Source organism: Aulonocara stuartgranti (assembly GCF_965226115.1).
Source record: "Aulonocara stuartgranti genome assembly, chromosome: 19".
Classification (NCBI taxonomy): Eukaryota; Metazoa; Chordata; class Actinopteri; order Cichliformes; family Cichlidae; genus Aulonocara; species Aulonocara stuartgranti.
In genome coordinates, this window is record NC_138955.1 from 16,276,679 (window position 1) to 16,294,019 (window position 17,341).

Below are 17,341 nucleotides of genomic sequence, written 5' to 3' on the forward strand. Positions count from 1 at the left end.
ATAGACATCTGACTATTTTACAGGATAGACAATATAAACATATTTAAAATTAAAGGAATTGAAATGTACATTGTGCCTTGGTTTAGTGTCTGGAAGAGTCCTGTCTCAGTCAATTATAGATGATGTGAGAGGGCGGGTGTGTGTGTTTAGGGCACGGATGGCTTGGGGATAGAAGCTCCTCTTGAGTCTCTCTGTCCTTGCCCGGAAGATGCGGAACCTTCTACCAGATTGCAGAAGTTGGAACAGTTTGTTGCCAGGATGGGACGGGTCCTTCAGTATCTGCGCTGCTCTAGTCCGGCATCTCCTGGTGTAGGTGTCCTGAAGCGGGGGGAGAGCAGTCCTGCAGCAGCGTTCTGCTGTACGGATCACTCTCTGGAGAGCTTTTTGGTCCTTCACACAGCTGTTCCCAAACCACGATGTCATGTTCTGTGTGAGGATGCTCTCCACAGCGCCTGTATAGAAAATCCTGAGGATCTTTGGAGAGATCCTGAACTTCCTCAGTTGTCGTAGGTGATACAGGCGCTGCCTAGCCTTTTTGGTCTGGACCTGAATGTGGGCAGCCCATGTCAGGTCTGAGGAGATGTGGACACCAAGATACTTGAAGGACTGCACCCTCTCCACTGGAGCTCCATTGATGATAATGGGATTGTAGTCCTTGTGCTGACCCCTTCTGAAGTCCACCACCAGCTCCTTGGTCTTGCTGACGTTCAGCTTGAGGTGGTTGTCCTGGCACCACGATGCCAGATTCTTCACTTCATCCATGTAGGCCATCTCATCATTGTTGGAGATGGCACCCAACACCACTGTGTCGTCAGCAAACTTCACAATGGTGTTGGAGCCATGGGTGGCCACACAGTCTGAAGTGTAGAGGGAGTAGAGCAGTGGCGAGAGGACACATCCCTGAGGTGCTCCTGTGTTGATGGTGATGCTGTTGGAGAAGCACCTGCCCACCCTCACCACCTGAGTTCTGCCAGTGAGGAAGTCCAACACCCATGCACACAGACGGCTGTTAAGTCCCAGATCCCTCAGCTTTGTGAACAGTCTGCAGGGCACTATTGTGTTAAACGCTGTGTTAAACGAGCAAATGGATTCCTTTAAAATGCACTGACTTCAGTATTCGAAACTTTGGCTAATCCAAGACTGAAACAATAGACAAAGAACAACAACAAACAACATAGACAAAGGAGATTCTCTGTGCATTCCCAAGTGCTGGACAAACACAAACTAAGTCAATTAATACAGCAGAAAATAACACTTCACAGTTAATGTCCAGTCCAGTAAATGATATAAGTTGCATCTTGTGACATAGTGTCACCCAACTTGATTTGAGCATAGCAATAAAGTTCTAACAGTCACCGCAGACATAGCAAATTGTGATGTAATTCAGGGAGAGTGTGAATATGAATATATAAAACTCAATGCAGGTGAAACATTAAAAAGTATTTCCTCCATAACATCCTCTCACAACACAGTCAATAAGCACTATACTCAAAACAAAATCATAACCCCGCTAATGCATACAGCCCATTATCACCATGCACCTCTCAGCTGGAACGGTCCCAGAAGCGTCTGATCACTGAACCGTAAACTATTGTAAATGGTTCAGCTTTCAATTGACTCTAAACATGGATGAAAATGTTCTTCCTTTAGAAACAGACTTCAGCAGTGACCGAGAATAAAGCCGCCATAATTCTTTGGACTTGGCGATAAGATATTAGTCACAGGTCACTAAACTATCAGCATAGAGGGAACGCTGGCACTTTGAAGGGATTATTTCCAAATAGTGAGGGTAATGCATTCATATGTTCTCATAACAATAAAAACTTTAAGTTCAAAGTTTAAAGTACTGTGAGGTGCACTGCCACATGCTCAATCAGAGGTGCTGGTTCATTATTTAATGGTCAGTTGCAATTTTTCTGTATATGATTTCATCATGGCAGCAGGCGTCACTCATTAATCACTACAACAAGCAGTTAAATGTCAATTACAAACAGTTCCTATCGATACGACACAGCAAGGGCGATCATGTCAGGGTGAATCAGTGCCACCCAGCACATCTGACATTCACAGCCAGCCTTAATTCACATTATGCACAATTGTTACCAACATGGATGAAAAAAAAATGCAGCAGCTAGTGCGATTAGTGCATTTAACTTAACATTACTTTCTTATGAGGTAACTCTACTTTTAATAATAACAATATTATTTAAGAAGCACGTGTAAATAGGGAGGCTGACAGATAAGCAAAAGTGGAATAATGCCAGAATAATTAATAAATACCATTAAAAGAATAAAAGCAATACAGTAATTATAGCAGAAAAATGCTCAAATAATTTAAAAATAAGAGCTGATAAAAGACAAGTCAAACAAAGCTTTAAAAAATTTTTTGATAAGTGATATAAAGGAAGTCATGGAGCTTTATCTCCTCAGGCAGGTGGTTCAAAAAGCTGAGGGGCGTGATGGCGAAAGGTCACCTTTAGATTTGGAAAGGTCATAAGGGTCACTGCTAAGGATTTAATAATCAGTACTTTGTTTTCTTCTCGAGTAATGAGAATATTAATGATAAAGTTTAAGTCTAAACTAAGGAGTGTTGCAATCATTATTTTAGTTCATTTGTTTAGATGTTTGTTGGATGGGAATGTAGTTTATGGGAAAATTAGGCTACTAACTGTGCGGTGTATGGGTCACAGCCTGAGCTCTGTTTTTGTCCACGTATACATTCATATTAAAATGAATAACTGTCTTTTCTACATTATATATCTTAGTATAATGCATGAAATGTCTTGTGAGTTTGTTTATTTGTCCTCCTCCATGATCAGGAGCTCAGCTACCAATTAGCATCATCGTGCTGCCTTGAATCTTTTGCATTTATGCAGCTGTGGTTTAAAAGCATCATATCAACAGGCCAAACAATACTGCAGTGTTGGCATCTACTATTGAAGTTCATGTGACTTGTAACAAAACTTGTCTGTCTTGAGTTCATTTTAATGACCTTTTTAAGGTCACTATGTTGCTTTTTAAACCACCTGTGCAAAACCAAGAAAAGAAATGCTTTGATATGGAAGATTTGGCGCACACAGATCTGGAAAACACATTCAGACTCGATACAAAGCTGTACATGAAAGGCTCACGTGGAATAAAAATGCACTTGAATAACATCTGACTTCCAACAGCCTGTGGTGGTGTAGAAAGATGAGGTATCAGCTCATTGCAGCTCATTGGTTCGTGTTGACCAGCCTATGCTGACCTGTGTTGTTTCACACCAAAGTAATCAGACAGAGAAAGTTAGGCAAGTCCAGATTTATCCGGAGAGAGTAGCATGGAGGCAGCTCTGCAGCATCAATTTGTGTTTTTTTGTGGGTGATAAAGTGACCGTATCCAAGGGTAGAATTTAATTTGGGAAAGAAAATGAATCTGGAGGATCTCGGTGGAGGTAGGGTGGTGTACTTTCACAATAAAATACCCTGTACAGCTCTTGAAAAGAAAAGAAAGAGTCTGCTTTGATGGCTTCTGACACAGTGTGGCCTGGTGTGCATGGAGCTGCAGAAAACAGGTAGATGCATCGGCTTAATTACTTAATACAAACTCAATCACCAATGATAACTGCAGTTTGAATACTGCTTACAGTGGTGTTATATGTATTATATCATGGGAAAAAACAAGTGGGAATGAGCTCTCACACACACAACATTCACTGTAGCATGCATATTTGAGACACTGTGGCACACACAGGAGTGACAGAGGCAGATTTTCTCCTGCTTCATCAGCACATTTGGGCCATTTCTAAGCATTTTATGGAGAAATTCATAATGTGTTGTATTTGTACCACAGAGTAGTAGCACCACTCTTGGCTCAGTTTTACCTCAGTTTGGCTGTGTTCACACAGAGCCTATAGTTTTTCTGCAGTGCTGTGCAAGAAGACCTGTGTGGCAGTTAAAAGAAGCCAAAATGTAGGGATGGCTTTATTAATGAAGAATGACAGTATTTATCGATCTGTCTGTTATTAAATACCGCTGTGGTGGGGTGGTCAGTGGGTAGTGCGTGGCACAAAGGTGCAGGGCACAGTTTAAATCAATAACAGGTGAAGTCAAAGCACAACATCCATGTGCATGCCATACCTGCAGGCCTAGCATGCAAGCACATGTGAGTGCACATCTGGAGCTCTGTGTGCGTCAAGGTTAGACAGCATCACCATCAACAATGAAAGGATTTGCAGTGATTATTTACAGTAATTAAAGTCTAATCCAAACATTCATAATCGCAGCCTGCATTTTTTTTTTTTTTTTTTTTTTTTTTTTGCCACAGAGCTTTTTAAAAATGGTGGTTAAAGCAGTGAAGGCTGTTAATGAGGACAGCTCATGTGTGCAGCTGTAACGACGCTAATGCTTGAACAATGATGAGTGACAGCAGTGCTTTTTCTGCCTGAAGGTTCCTGGGAGTCAGATTTAGTACTGCGTCCTGAGCAGAGCTAAAGTTAGGTGCTGACAGCTAAATACATAACCTTGTTGTCACCCACTAAGACACGCTGTGAACACATTCCACATCCGTTAAATAGTCACAATTTCGCCTCCTGAAGTTTTAACTAAACATGTTTTATTAATTTCTTAATTTGTATTCCCCAACCAGCTGGTGAGAAGTTGCTGGCTGTAGCTAGGTGAAATTGGTCACATGTTTGGATGAAAGAAATCTGAAAGAGTATGGCGCAATCCTGAAACACAGAATATTCACCTTACTGCTGCAACAGACATTTTAAAAGGAGCAGCTCCTTTAAGCAAGCATTTTCATGTGATACGTTTCGGTTTCACTATCACTTAGTGAGTAGTTGGAAGATATTTGCAGAAAAATCTGTCTTCCATGTAATCTGCTAGCAACTAGGGGTGGGTTTTTATAATCGATTCATCGATTAAAATCGATTCTGGCTTGGATAACGTAAAATCGATTCATTAAAATCCTGAATCGATTTTTTTAATATAAATTTATTTTGCCCGAAATGCCAGAATCTCTGGTGACATCTCACAAAATTTCAAGAACCACCAAACAGTTAAGACAGTAAATGAGAGCAGGTACACGGATTCTGCACATAGACTTAAACACACAGCGCGACCTGCGGATCAGAATCAGTTAGATGTCGCCTTTCTCACGGTCGGGGCTGAAAGCCGACAGCTCGCTGATTCTGATCTGTCGGCGGGTCCACGCTTTGTGTTCACGCCCTTTATGAGCCGATTCTAAAGCTGTTAGTTTGATCTCTCTCCAAACAATATTGACCGAACCAGCAGCAAAAGAAGATCCAAACTAGGGCTGGGCGATATGACCCAAAATTCATATCTCGATATTTTTTAGCTGGATGGCGATATAAGATATATATCTCGATTTTTTTTTTTTAAGCCATAAGTTAAGAACAAAAAGAGAGTTCTTAGTCACACTGTGTCCCAGATGTCACACGGGCACTTTTATTTACATACAGCGTAGATATTACTCAAAAATAAATTATCAGCATATATTAAATAATCATGGTCCATAAATAAAAGAAAACAATGTTGTTTTTGTGCATAACAAAAAGCTCACAATTGTGCAGTCAAAATGTAAACTAATAGACGCTGAGCATAATAACAAAGAGACAGATTTCACAGCTGCACCACGTCTCTGAACAGGTGCCATTTGTGGTCCTTATACACACACAGTACGTATCACTCCGCGAGGCTCCTCCTCTGTAGCCGTAATTCTCCGACAATCCATCAAGCGGTGCAGCTCCGTAGCTTAGCAAAGTCATATTAAAACATTTTTTGACAGATTGCCGAGCGCTGTGTACCACATAAAATCGGTTCGCGGTCAGTAAGCACAACCAGAATTCATACATAAGGCGCACTGTCGATTTTTGAGAAAAGGAAAGGATTTTAGGCCGTGCAGCCCCTCTGGGCTGCATGTCGTTAGCGCGGTTAGCTCGCTAACACGTTGACGCCATCCAGCCCCACGCACGGTAACTCGCTAACGGAGATTTTCCGCTTTCATCTTGTCATTGCCTGCAGGTGAAGCTATGGGGGAGTTGTGTTCAGTGCAGGAGAGGCGAGGCCGAGTAACGTTGCGTAGAGACAAAAGTGGACGAAAGAGAGGCAAACCTGCAGCTCCACAAGTATAATTATAACGTAACATAGACTATATCGATATAAACGATATTGTCACATCTTATATCTCGTATGAAAATATATCGATATTTTTTAAAAACTCGATATATCGCCCAGCCCTAATCCAAACGCTTCACATAAACATCGTCATGTATTCACTCTGACTTTTACTGTTTTGCTTCCACCGCGATGCACAGCTCTCTCTCTCTCTCTGTACTTCAAGAACAGTTTCCCTTTCTTCATTATTCACTTGCTTGTTACACAAGTCTACTGTTGTTTACAGCGCTGTCAGCCGCTGTTTTTTTCCCTTTTACATTCTTCCGAAAAGAAAACCTCATTTCTGCTGTTCAATACTGAACAAATTTAAACTTTTTAAAATTATTCAAAATGCAAAACGCTGTGTCTCTAATAAAACCGCTGTAACTTCAGAGGTAATGTTCATATGTTGATTAATGGTTTTCTTTCGTTTTTGATGTACTGCAGAATAATTTATAAAATCCCAGGCCAGGAAAATCACCTTCATGTTTTTCTGTGTTTTATCTTCAGCTACTTTGACACAAAGGCATCTGCTGTGACGCTCACACCTGTGATAAAGTCTTGCGTGTGTCAGCTTCCTTTTTATTGATACAAAAATATGTAAATGTACTGATCTGAATTATAATATTTCTGACTGTCAAAATTTCCCAGATTTAAATCGAATCGAATCGAATTAAATCGAATCGTGGATCGAATCGATTCGGGACCTTGTGAATCGGAATTGAATCGATTCTAGAAATCAGTGACGATACCCAGCCCTACTAGCAACCAAAGCAATCGCAAGGATTTCAGTTTCAGTTTAGGACCATACACCTATACACACATATACACCATATACCAACGTATACTTCTTAGTGACCAGTTTCACCTAGTGACTCCCAGCAACCACTTGCATACTAATAGGGGAATACACATTTCTCTAAAGCAACTGGTGTTTGTCAGGGGGTTGCTGAGCAGTCCTGAGTGACTTGGGACAAACACTAGCAACCATGGCTAGCAAGATGTACCTATTCTATGTATGGATGCATGCCTCAGATACGTATAAAAATAATCTAATGTTAATTTTAAGACACAGAAAATACAAATAAAATACAAGCCACCTGTCAAAGTAGCTATTCTCCTACTAGTGTGAAGTCTTAATAAACCTTTACAGAATTTAAAAGGGTGATATTTTTTTTAAATATTACAATTTTTTAAAAATTAGCTACACAAACTCAAAGCTGTGCTACAACATGCCTACGACAGAGTATTATTTTTAAAATAATGTCTGTTTTTTTGAACATTAAGAAGTCTATAATATTCCAGTAAAATTCTAAAAATAAAATTAAAAAGCTGTAAACCAGCCCACTATGGCCTCTTTAAAATTATGGGAATAATTAATAAAACCTTAATGGAGAGGAAGATTTATGGGCAACTTACATAACAATAACCTGAAAAGAGGAAGAGTGCTGACAGACTCGAAGCGCACAAATTGGCAGGCACAAGTGCAGCAATTAGCCCAACTGCAAGGATGAAACCTCGGGAGGAACAAAATCACCCAGGAGAAAATCCTCCTTTTGAACAAACGAGATGGAGCATAACCCAAGCTGAATGTACTCCTGAGTAAACGGATGTAGCTGTAAAATAACCACATCACCAAGACAAAAACACAGCATCTCTCTGTGTCTCCCTTTCCTTCCTACCATCCTGTCCTCTAAGTCACCCCACTACTTCGAGAAAGGGGGAGCGTTATTAAGAGGGGAACCTAATCCCTGTTGGCGGCTCATCAAAGCAGCGGCACCAACTTTGGCTCCGCATGTGCCGGAGAGCAAGAGGCAGAAGGGCAGCTGCAGGTATCTGTATGTTACACTGGATGTATAGCCTTTTTATCTGGTTCATAATGGACAAAATCTCTGTTTATCTGCTGTAATAAGCACAAAGGCTTCCGAGAGCCTTGGACAAAACTGAGGTCAAAGTGTGTTTCCTGCTGATTTCCTGATTTTGGCTGATCTCAAGAAAGTTCATATCTCATTCTGAGGAGTCAAACTTGCACATTACTCCCTCTCTTGCATAAATCTTGGACTTCCCTGTCAGTTCATTTTCTCTAGTTTTGCATCAACAGATGTTGTTTACACGGCTTATCTTTACCCAGCATTTGGACTTGGTTTTGATGGTGGTTGCCAATGCTGTAAAACGATAAAGGTAAAAAAATGAACTTTTAAAGGAGGCTCTAAGAACCATGATGGTCTCCAGTTTTTGCAGTGCAGACAGAGAAATAAAGGTGATTCTACCTTCAGCCTAAAGTCCCTGCAAAATCTTTTTCCCAAAGCTTTTGTGAATGCCTGTGATGTTACCAATTGCTGAAGTCTTTGCTCATAATCAGAGGAAATTGGTGTTTCTCTAAGGTGGATTCTCTTTTACAGCCTTTAAAAAAAACTTATAACTTATAATGCCTTGCAGACAACCTGCTGAGGGATATTACTATAAACTACTCACTGGTGAAGTAAAACAATGGATTCATTTTAAAGAAGCTCTTCACTGGAAAAAATGACTAACTGCATGTGTTTTGCCTCATGTTTTGAGTTATTCAGAGGGGACGGTGCCTCCCTGGAAAGCCTGGTCAAGAACAAGTTTTCTGGACTTCGTGCATCTTTCCAATGGGATCATCAAACACGAAAGCAGCAGGAGGTTCTGCAACAGTGCTGTGAAACTGGGCTAGCTCCACAGAGCAAACACAGCAACCCGACATAATGAATGCAGAACTGAAGGTAAAAGCCAGTTAGAAGACTACCTCTGATCAGTTAGAAGACTACCTCTGACTGCGTGGGAAAACGCAAAAGAATAAGGTGGATTATCTGTTTAAAGGAACTTATTGTTAAAATTCCAATGTTTAAATAAACTATAGCAATACTAAAACAACCACTATTACTTTATTTTTACATTGTGCGGAAGACCTATCAATCGAAGCTGAACAAGGACCAGCAGGTACTTTCAAGTAATATCGATTTGTACAAGCAGAAGATGCAGTGAGAAAATTCACATAATAAGAAAAACACATCTGGTTTGATCCCGGGAGGAGACACAAACCCTGTTTGGTCTTGCCTTCACTAAGGGCGTGTGGCATTAAAACAACTATGCCGAATCAAAGATGTGGAGTGACCCACTGTGGCGACCCTCCGTGAATGATGGAGCAGCTGAAAGTAGCATTATCTATTCCCTTTAACCTTCTGGTAGTTAAAGTTTTCCTCAAAATTTGGTGATGGAAATGACAAAAAGTACCTTTAAATTTCCTCAGCACACCCTTTCAGCCCGACTTAACAAGCCCTGTGGATGTCTCAGAGTCTCGGGACCTTCACACGACATCGACCTTGAAATATGTTTTTTTTCATGCTGACTGATGGTAAGACAGAACATTCATCACTGTGTTGGTTTCTCCATGCAATGGTGAAGAGGTGAAGTGAAAGCTACAACTTTACTTGCTGTTACCCATGTGCTCTTTTGTCAGTGAAGCAGTAAAGAGAAAGAACGACAGCAGGGACTGACTGCTGGCTCTAGAACTGCGGTTTCAAAAAGCCATGAAATGACCAAAGATAATTATACGCTGTATTTAAAAACAAAAGAAGAAATAGAATAACCCTTCTTTTACAGTGAGGCTTGAATTCATACCAAAAAAAGTTGAGTTGGTCTGCTACGACCAGTACACGAGTGGCTAATGTCAGCCCACTGTGGACAGGAACAGACGCTAAAGCTGACTTACTGAATCGGTTTGTTGACTTGCAGGCTTTCAGATTTAAGCATTTATCATTATCCTGATTTAAAATGCCTGCAATGCTGCGGAAAAAATGATGTATGTATGTAAAATGTATCTCCACTATTATGGACTTTATCTCCTTATAATCCAGAAACAGCCATTCTAGGCTACTTGCAACCTCTAGAAGCTAAGTCACTGGAAAACCTGATAGATCCAGTTTGGAATGATCACTGATATTCTTGTTGCTCTTGTAGGAACAGACCAAGGGCAGTAAATGAAAATTACCCCATAAGTCTAAAGCTGGCTCATTTACAGGTATTTTTCTGTTAATCTATGAGCTCTGTCGCTTTCAAGTAAACAAAGAAATGAGAAATGTAACAAAAACATAGATTTAAACGGATACAGCCAGCCTTCCATGATTCATTGGGGGGATTATAACACTAAATGTCTTTGTATATACAGTATAAATACAACACCTATGAAGCACGCTTGCTTTTTTTATCCTTCTCTGCTAACATGTGATGGGTGGAGAACTAAGTACTCCAAGTACTAAGTACTCTAAGAAGTAAGTATTGCTTGTGTTTGCTGACTGCCTCTCTAATTCAAGCTCTTCGCCTTTACTTTTCTCCTAAAATGGTTTATTTATGGTCTACATTTATTTTATTTCAAAGGTACTGTGCGTGTTAATTAATGTGAGCAGTGAAGTCGCGTTATGCAAATATAGGACAATTTTCACCTACAGTCACAGGCAGGTAGATGGCATTTATAGACAATTAAAGAAAACTGAAGATGCAAAACCCTCTGAGCACAGATGAGAGCAGGAAGCATGAGAGTGATAAAACAAAGACAAAGCCATATAGTGTATTAAGGAAACATTAAAGATAAATTATGAAAACTCACAAATAGGCACAATAGTACATAAACATAGACTGTTTGTAAACGCAGTGACTTACAGCGACAGCACCTCTACTGAGCTGTCAGAGCAGACGCTACTGTTTGCCATCTCTAACACTGAGAGGCCACTACATTACTGCAGACACCTTCATCCAGTGCAATCTAATACTTCAGGACTGTATTTATGAAGCTTATCATATGCAGTTGACAATCCATCAAAGAGGTGTTGAAGCATCTACAGGGTCACTGTGACCCTGTAGATGTGGATTTGAGCGTTTTTAAAGGTTATTTCTTATATGCCCGTCAAGTTGCAACATAGAGGGCTTAAAAAATGAAGCCAAAAAAAACGTGTGAAAAATTCAAGTTCCTCAAATGCCCACTTGAGGTTGACTCACCCTTAGACTTGAATATTTTATTTTATTGAGGCTTAGATTATACTCAATTCCTGACAAGACACGGACCGCTGGACTGCCTAGGGCTCATGCTTAGCTGGTGCATTGTAATGTAAATTCTCCACGGATGAGTCTGAGAAGTCATGCAGACACGTGCACCAACCCTCATGCTTACTCTTTTATGTCACTTAGACCAGCGGTCCCTAACCCCCGGGCCATAGACCAGTTCTGGTCCGTGAGTCGTTGGTACCGGGCCGTGAGAGTTGAGGCTTGGGTGCGAAATTTATGGTTTTCAGGGTTTTTCTCAGTTTATATTGTTATTTTTCATTGTTTTTATCGTTAACTCGGTTTCCTTGGGTCTTTTCCCATGTGTTATGGATAAATCTTCTTCTGTTTGGTACCGGTACTGGTTTTATTTATCCGCGACACCCTAAAGGCCGGTCCGTGAAAATATTGTTGGACATAAAATGGTCCGTGGTACAAAAAAGGCTGGGAACCGCTGACTTAGACCCAAGAGGACTCACGGACAGCAAACATTTAATCCCAGTTTAAAAATTTAATTGATGCAGATGATAAGACCAACAGGTAAATGCTAGGCTAATTTGAGAGAGGTGCAATTAAACGTATCAATGGGCACTCTAATGAGTCAGTGCAACTGCTTTTAGTAAGTTAAATTGTAGTGCTTATTAGCAAGTGTGCATTGCATACGGGTGGTACCTTGCTCGCCAAGCTTGCCAGCATTAGCAAATAGTCGACCCTCTCGTTCAAATATAGTTACTAAAGAATAACATGGTGACAAACTGGTGACGGCGGCTATTTCTATCTTTTATATACAGTCTATAGTCATGGATTTTTATGGCTTCACTGTCTGAGTTGCAGTTCCAAATGTTTTTGTAAATCCTTGCCATTTCTGATGTCCTCTTTGTGCTCTACAGGTTATGGGTCACACAGTATGTTTATGATGTTTAAGTGTATTTATCTATACCAGAGGTGGGCAATTCATTTTCCAAAGGCCACCAATAAGCGGAACTTAGTTCTGCTCAATATTAATTTTAGTTCTCTAGAAGCCTACTGGTGTGGCCTATTGTTTCTCATGTGGCCCCTTGGGAAAATTAATTGCCTACCCCAGATCGATACAGTCAATAATTGGAAACCATCTGCAGTAAAATACCCTTTTCACAGGGACTCTTACAAGCTTTCACTTAAATCTGCAGGATAATTAGCAGCTTATTGATGACCTACTCCTGATACTTTCGCCTCACAAGCTGACACTTCTCTGTCACAAGTTCAGCAGCTGACCCTGCTTCTGCCTGTCTTCCCCCTTGTTTCCCCTCCAGTAAGACCCAAACATGGCCAGTAGGGCTTGTGGTAATGATGATGGTGGAAACTGGATACCTTGCGGGTGGAAACCAGAGCAGGACACAATACACCATGATAAAATTCCTGAATCCACGCGCCAAGTTTCCTCTTTGCCTCCTCCTTCCTCTCCACTTTTCCACTCCCATGCTCCCTCTCCTCTGCTTTCATTTCCCTTTACTTTCCTTGATATGTGATACAGCGGAGACGCTCGGGTTACAGTTTTTACAGCTCAGCCAGCCCAGTGCTGTATACATTCCTTTCTCCCCTGTTTCTTACCCCACTCTCCAGCGTTTCATATCCCCTCCAAGCCCACTCCTCCTTCTCCTAGATTACTCACCGAGGCTTATTTTACCATGGCGCACATTAAGCAGCCAGATGAAGGAAACACTGTCAGACTGTTTAGTTTTTCAGAGGAGTATGATCCCTCAAAAGGGCACATTGTGTGCCTCACTCTCTCCTTCTGTGTTTTCCTCCAGCTTTGGTTTGTATTATTGAAGATGAGGGAATCTTAAGAGGAGACGGGAACAAATCAGGTCTGTTTTTGTTCTGAACAGAAGAACCTAAAAGTTTTCTGCAGAAAATCAATACTTTTAAACTCAGGACTTGGTGTTCTGAAGGAGGCAACCATCATGCAACTCTGCAGCATAATATTAATTAACTGCAGCTCTGCAGGGAGCATCAGAAAGCTGAATCCAGGTTTTGCATATGCCAAATTACACTTATTAATCATGGTATTTAAAGTGAAGGCTGCACGCAGGTGGAACTTTCTACCACTGGATCAGTGTCTTAAATTAATTGTGTATAGACAACAGCTTGTGTGATGTAATGAGAGTTGAAATCCAAGGTTGTGTATGGAGCTGCAATCGAACTTGTTTAGCCTTTTAAAGGTGTTTTGACACCTTAACCACATCTGCTACTCCCTTTAGTAGCTTCCCCTGGTATTGATGGAGATATTGGAGTTGTCACGAGGCGGCATCACTTTTCCCTCCACACCATCGGCACAGCTCTACAGTGTATCCACTGCACTGCCGTACGCATTTATTGTCATATCTTAAAATCCACAAGCTGCTGACAGCTTTATTTGCTCACATATTCAAAATTTAAAAAATAAAAGTGATGACAAATTAAGCTGCTGCCATTCAAATGAGATGTTTAACGGGCATGACACCTCTCCAAAACATACAAGAGATGTCAATTCTGCTGAATCCTGAATGATGACCCGTGTCACAAAATCTGTCATCTAACAGCAAAACACAGACCTGCAAATAAAACATCATTTCTGACTGATGACTGGCATCATATAATTACTTGGTCAAAGTGATAAATTATCAGATGAGACATTCAGTGTGATTTTTTTTTTTAATTTGTGTCTTTTGCGAATAGATTTTTAGCCTGATAGCTGACGTCTGAAATAATGACAGAACTGACAAAAATCAAACCTAGACTTGTGCTACAGAATTTGACAGGAAGACACCTCCTTCTGCCTAAAAGGCAGCTGGGAAACATTGGGCACATTTTAAAAGCTCCTCTGAGAACACCTTTAGTACTAGAACTAGGGAAATTTCTCCATGGAGAAAACCCTGCCTGACACACACCCCACCCACCCACCCACCCACCCGCCTCCACCACCACCACAACCCTGCATCCCTCCCTTCTGCCATCAGGACCAGACAGAGAGAAAGAAAGAGAGAGAGAGAGAAGAGAGAGAGAGAGAGAGAGAGAGTGAGTGAGAAAGATGGGTTAACTTTATTCTTCCTGAGAAAATGGGTCTCATTTCATCACAAAAAAATGTGCATTCAATTAAAATTCTGTTACAGCGTGGACTCTCCTTCCTCTAGGCTTACAATGAATTTTATCTGACAAACAAGGACTCTGAGAATTAAAAGTGAAGGCATGCATCTGTTCAAGCAAATGCTGGCAATAACAGTAGATTGCACTGGTTTGAAGTTGTGCAAAATTATTACAGTTTACTGCTCCATTCTTATGCATCTTTGACAGCTGCTTTGTTATCAGTAAAGTGCACATTACCCTCTTTGTACAGTTAAAAATAATAACAAATAAATAAGTGAAGCAGTGACACGTGAACGCGGGGGTATTTTGGAGGGGTCTACATACAAAAAAGCTCTTTTTTATTTATTTATTTTTATTCCAGGGTTGTTTCAGGACTCGCTCAACGCCAGCACCCTCGCATCTCCTCTGACAACCTAAGAAAAAAAATTTACAATTGCCGCAGTTATTCTCGGTGTGATCACCTGCACATTCATCCCATAACCGTGAAAACACCGGGTGCTTCTGCGTCTCCGGCCAGATGTGTACAAACAATGAGGAGATGTAGACAAAGCGGACACGCAGCCTGCCTCTGTCACACACACAGACGCCACGAGCACTTTCTTTTCTTTTCTTTTTTTTTTGCTCCATAATGAACCACACGGAGCTCGCGGCTCAAATATCACAATGTGTACCGAGCGAAGAAAAAAATAGAAAACACAGGAATAGAAACAACGTGTGTTTGAATGTCGACGGGGGAGAATCGTGCAGGTCGATCCCGGGAGACAATGTGCTCTTGTCGGGTGCGTAAAGCTCACAGACGCACATCTGGATCACACGCCTCTGGGCAGCTGGTCAACACACTAGCAAAAGCACACACACAAACGCAGGCATACAAAAACATCTCCAGTCAGAGACAAACCCACAAAAGCATCGCGGGGAAACCAGTGTTCCCCCATTGATTTACACTAATTATGCACATTGGCCGCTCTCCCCTGCGCTGTAGTGTAGCAGTATTAATAGTAATAGTAGAAGCTCTGTTGACGCCTTCACTGACGCACTGGATTTTCCATTAACTCTGGGTGAGCCATGAAAGGCAGGGCACACAAACGGATAGATTATGCCATGAATTGAAGCGACAGTATTCCTCCACTGACTCAAAACTTAATAGTAGAGGAGTAGCTGTGAATGGGTGCCGCATCCATTGTGCAAGGCGGTATTGGCAGGCTGCGCTTAGAGCCTGGCGTTCAGCGTGGATGTGACAATAGAACTTGGATAAATCAAAACATCATAAATTAAAGTTTCACTATCACGCAGCCAATTGCACTTCAGTGCATCGTATTTTCTTTCACTGCCTGGCTAGTGCTTCAACACACATGCACGCTCCTCACAGCCACTCCACGCGTAATCACATGCAGCTGGGCACAGATCCCCCTTTACCTTCATCTCTTCATTTATTTCCCTTTTCACTGGGTGAGCTGGTTTTCGGCTTCTTTTATTTTCCGGAGGTCTGCCCTCTTTTTCCATCTCTGCCATGTTTTCTCTGTGATACTTCTGTCAATATTTGCGGTGAGGAGGGGAGAGGAGGGGTTGAGAGAGGCAGCTGTTTACAGTCGCCAGACGGCGGGTGTCTTGCAGCTTTTCAGCGGCCCGTGTGACGCTGGTGATGCCGCCGAGGGCTTGCGGTGCCCGGCTAAGTCAGCCATCTTCTGCCCGTATCCTCCACGGTCCGTGCGCCAGTGGTGAGCCGCCTCTGTGAGTCAAAGGAGAGGTTGAGTGAGGGGAAAAAACGAGACAGGGGGAGGGGCGTCCGCTGAAACATTATATGACGCGTTGATGATCAGAGGTAGGCTATTTCTTCTCGCTTTCCCATGGAGTGCAATCAGAGCAGTCACATCCACTTAGCGGTGCTTCCTCATGGTGACAGTCTGTAACCAGCAAACAGGTGCCCCCACACAGTCCTCCAGCCTTTTCAGGGGAGCCTGCTGTTGGTCATAGCAACATTTAATCATGCTGTTAGTTCCCAACCCTTCTCCTTCAATCATTTAACACCACGAAATCAAAGTTTCAGTGCGTAGGAAGAAGTGAGCAAGTACAGTGGGTGGAGAGCTCTGTGGCGCTTCAGTAGGTCGGCCAGTGTTGCAGGGGTTCAGTGAAACTATGTCTTTTTGATTTTCCCTGCAAAGAGAATTTTAGTGAAAAGTGTGGAGCAGGTGCATAAATAAAGTGTGTGTGTGTGTGTGTGTGTGTGTGTGTGTGTGTGTGTGTGTGTGTGTGTGTGTGTGTGTGTGTGTGTGATTGATGTGATCCAAGCTGAAGGGAAGTGCAGCGTGCCTGAAATTAAGTTTCCATCTGGCCCTCACAGTGTTGCTTTTTCTCACTAATTTCTCAACATGCAAAGGACCAACTGAGGCCACGAACTGTGTCATTTCCATTTACTTTTATTTATATAGCAACAGTTCACAAAAGTGGCCATCTCAAGAGGCCTTATAATGTGACTCTATAATATTAAGATCTCCCTTCCTCTTTAACAGAACCAAGCTCACAAAGGAGGAAGTCACATGCCACGACTGGTTGGGGTGTGAGGAGAAAGAGAGAGAGGCCACAAACAACAAACAGGACAAAACACAAACACAAACTTAAAGAAAGAAAAGATGGGGAGAGCTCGAGAAATCTTCAGTGCATCATGGGAAGTATGCCAGCAACTTGAACCCTAAGCAGCATAAATTAGAGCTGGTTCAGGGTAAACAAATCCAATCCTAATTAAGCTTTATCAAAAAGGAAAGACTGGAGCCTAATCTTAAAAGAAGAAAGAGTGTCTGTCTCCTGAACCCAAACTGTGAGCTGCACGGTAGCTGAAGAAGTGTTCAATGCCCATTGCACTTATGGGAAATTCTTAAAATATATCTTTGATATCCTTGAATTGCCTCATTAACTGACAGCTGGGATATGCTCCAGAATATTCAAATTCAAATTCAAATTAGATAGATAGATGCATGGATATAGCAAAGCAAAGCAGCAGTTATCCCCCCCAATGGTCA

At 41.7% G+C, this 17,341-nt stretch overlaps 1 protein-coding gene across 2 annotated transcripts in view; it reads right to left on the reverse strand.

Annotated features, from left to right (window-relative positions):
- Positions 1–17,341, reverse strand: part of sobpa (sine oculis binding protein homolog a) — a 63,828-nt gene that overhangs the window by 42,719 nt on the left and 3,768 nt on the right. For both annotated transcript variants that reach the window (XM_082517121.1, XM_082517120.1), the window contains exon 2: positions 15,741–16,053. In XM_082517121.1, coding sequence (XP_082373247.1) covers positions 15,741–15,836 — 96 coding nt within the window. In that variant the 5' untranslated portion in view covers positions 15,837–16,053. The remainder of the gene's footprint in view (positions 1–15,740; positions 16,054–17,341) is intronic.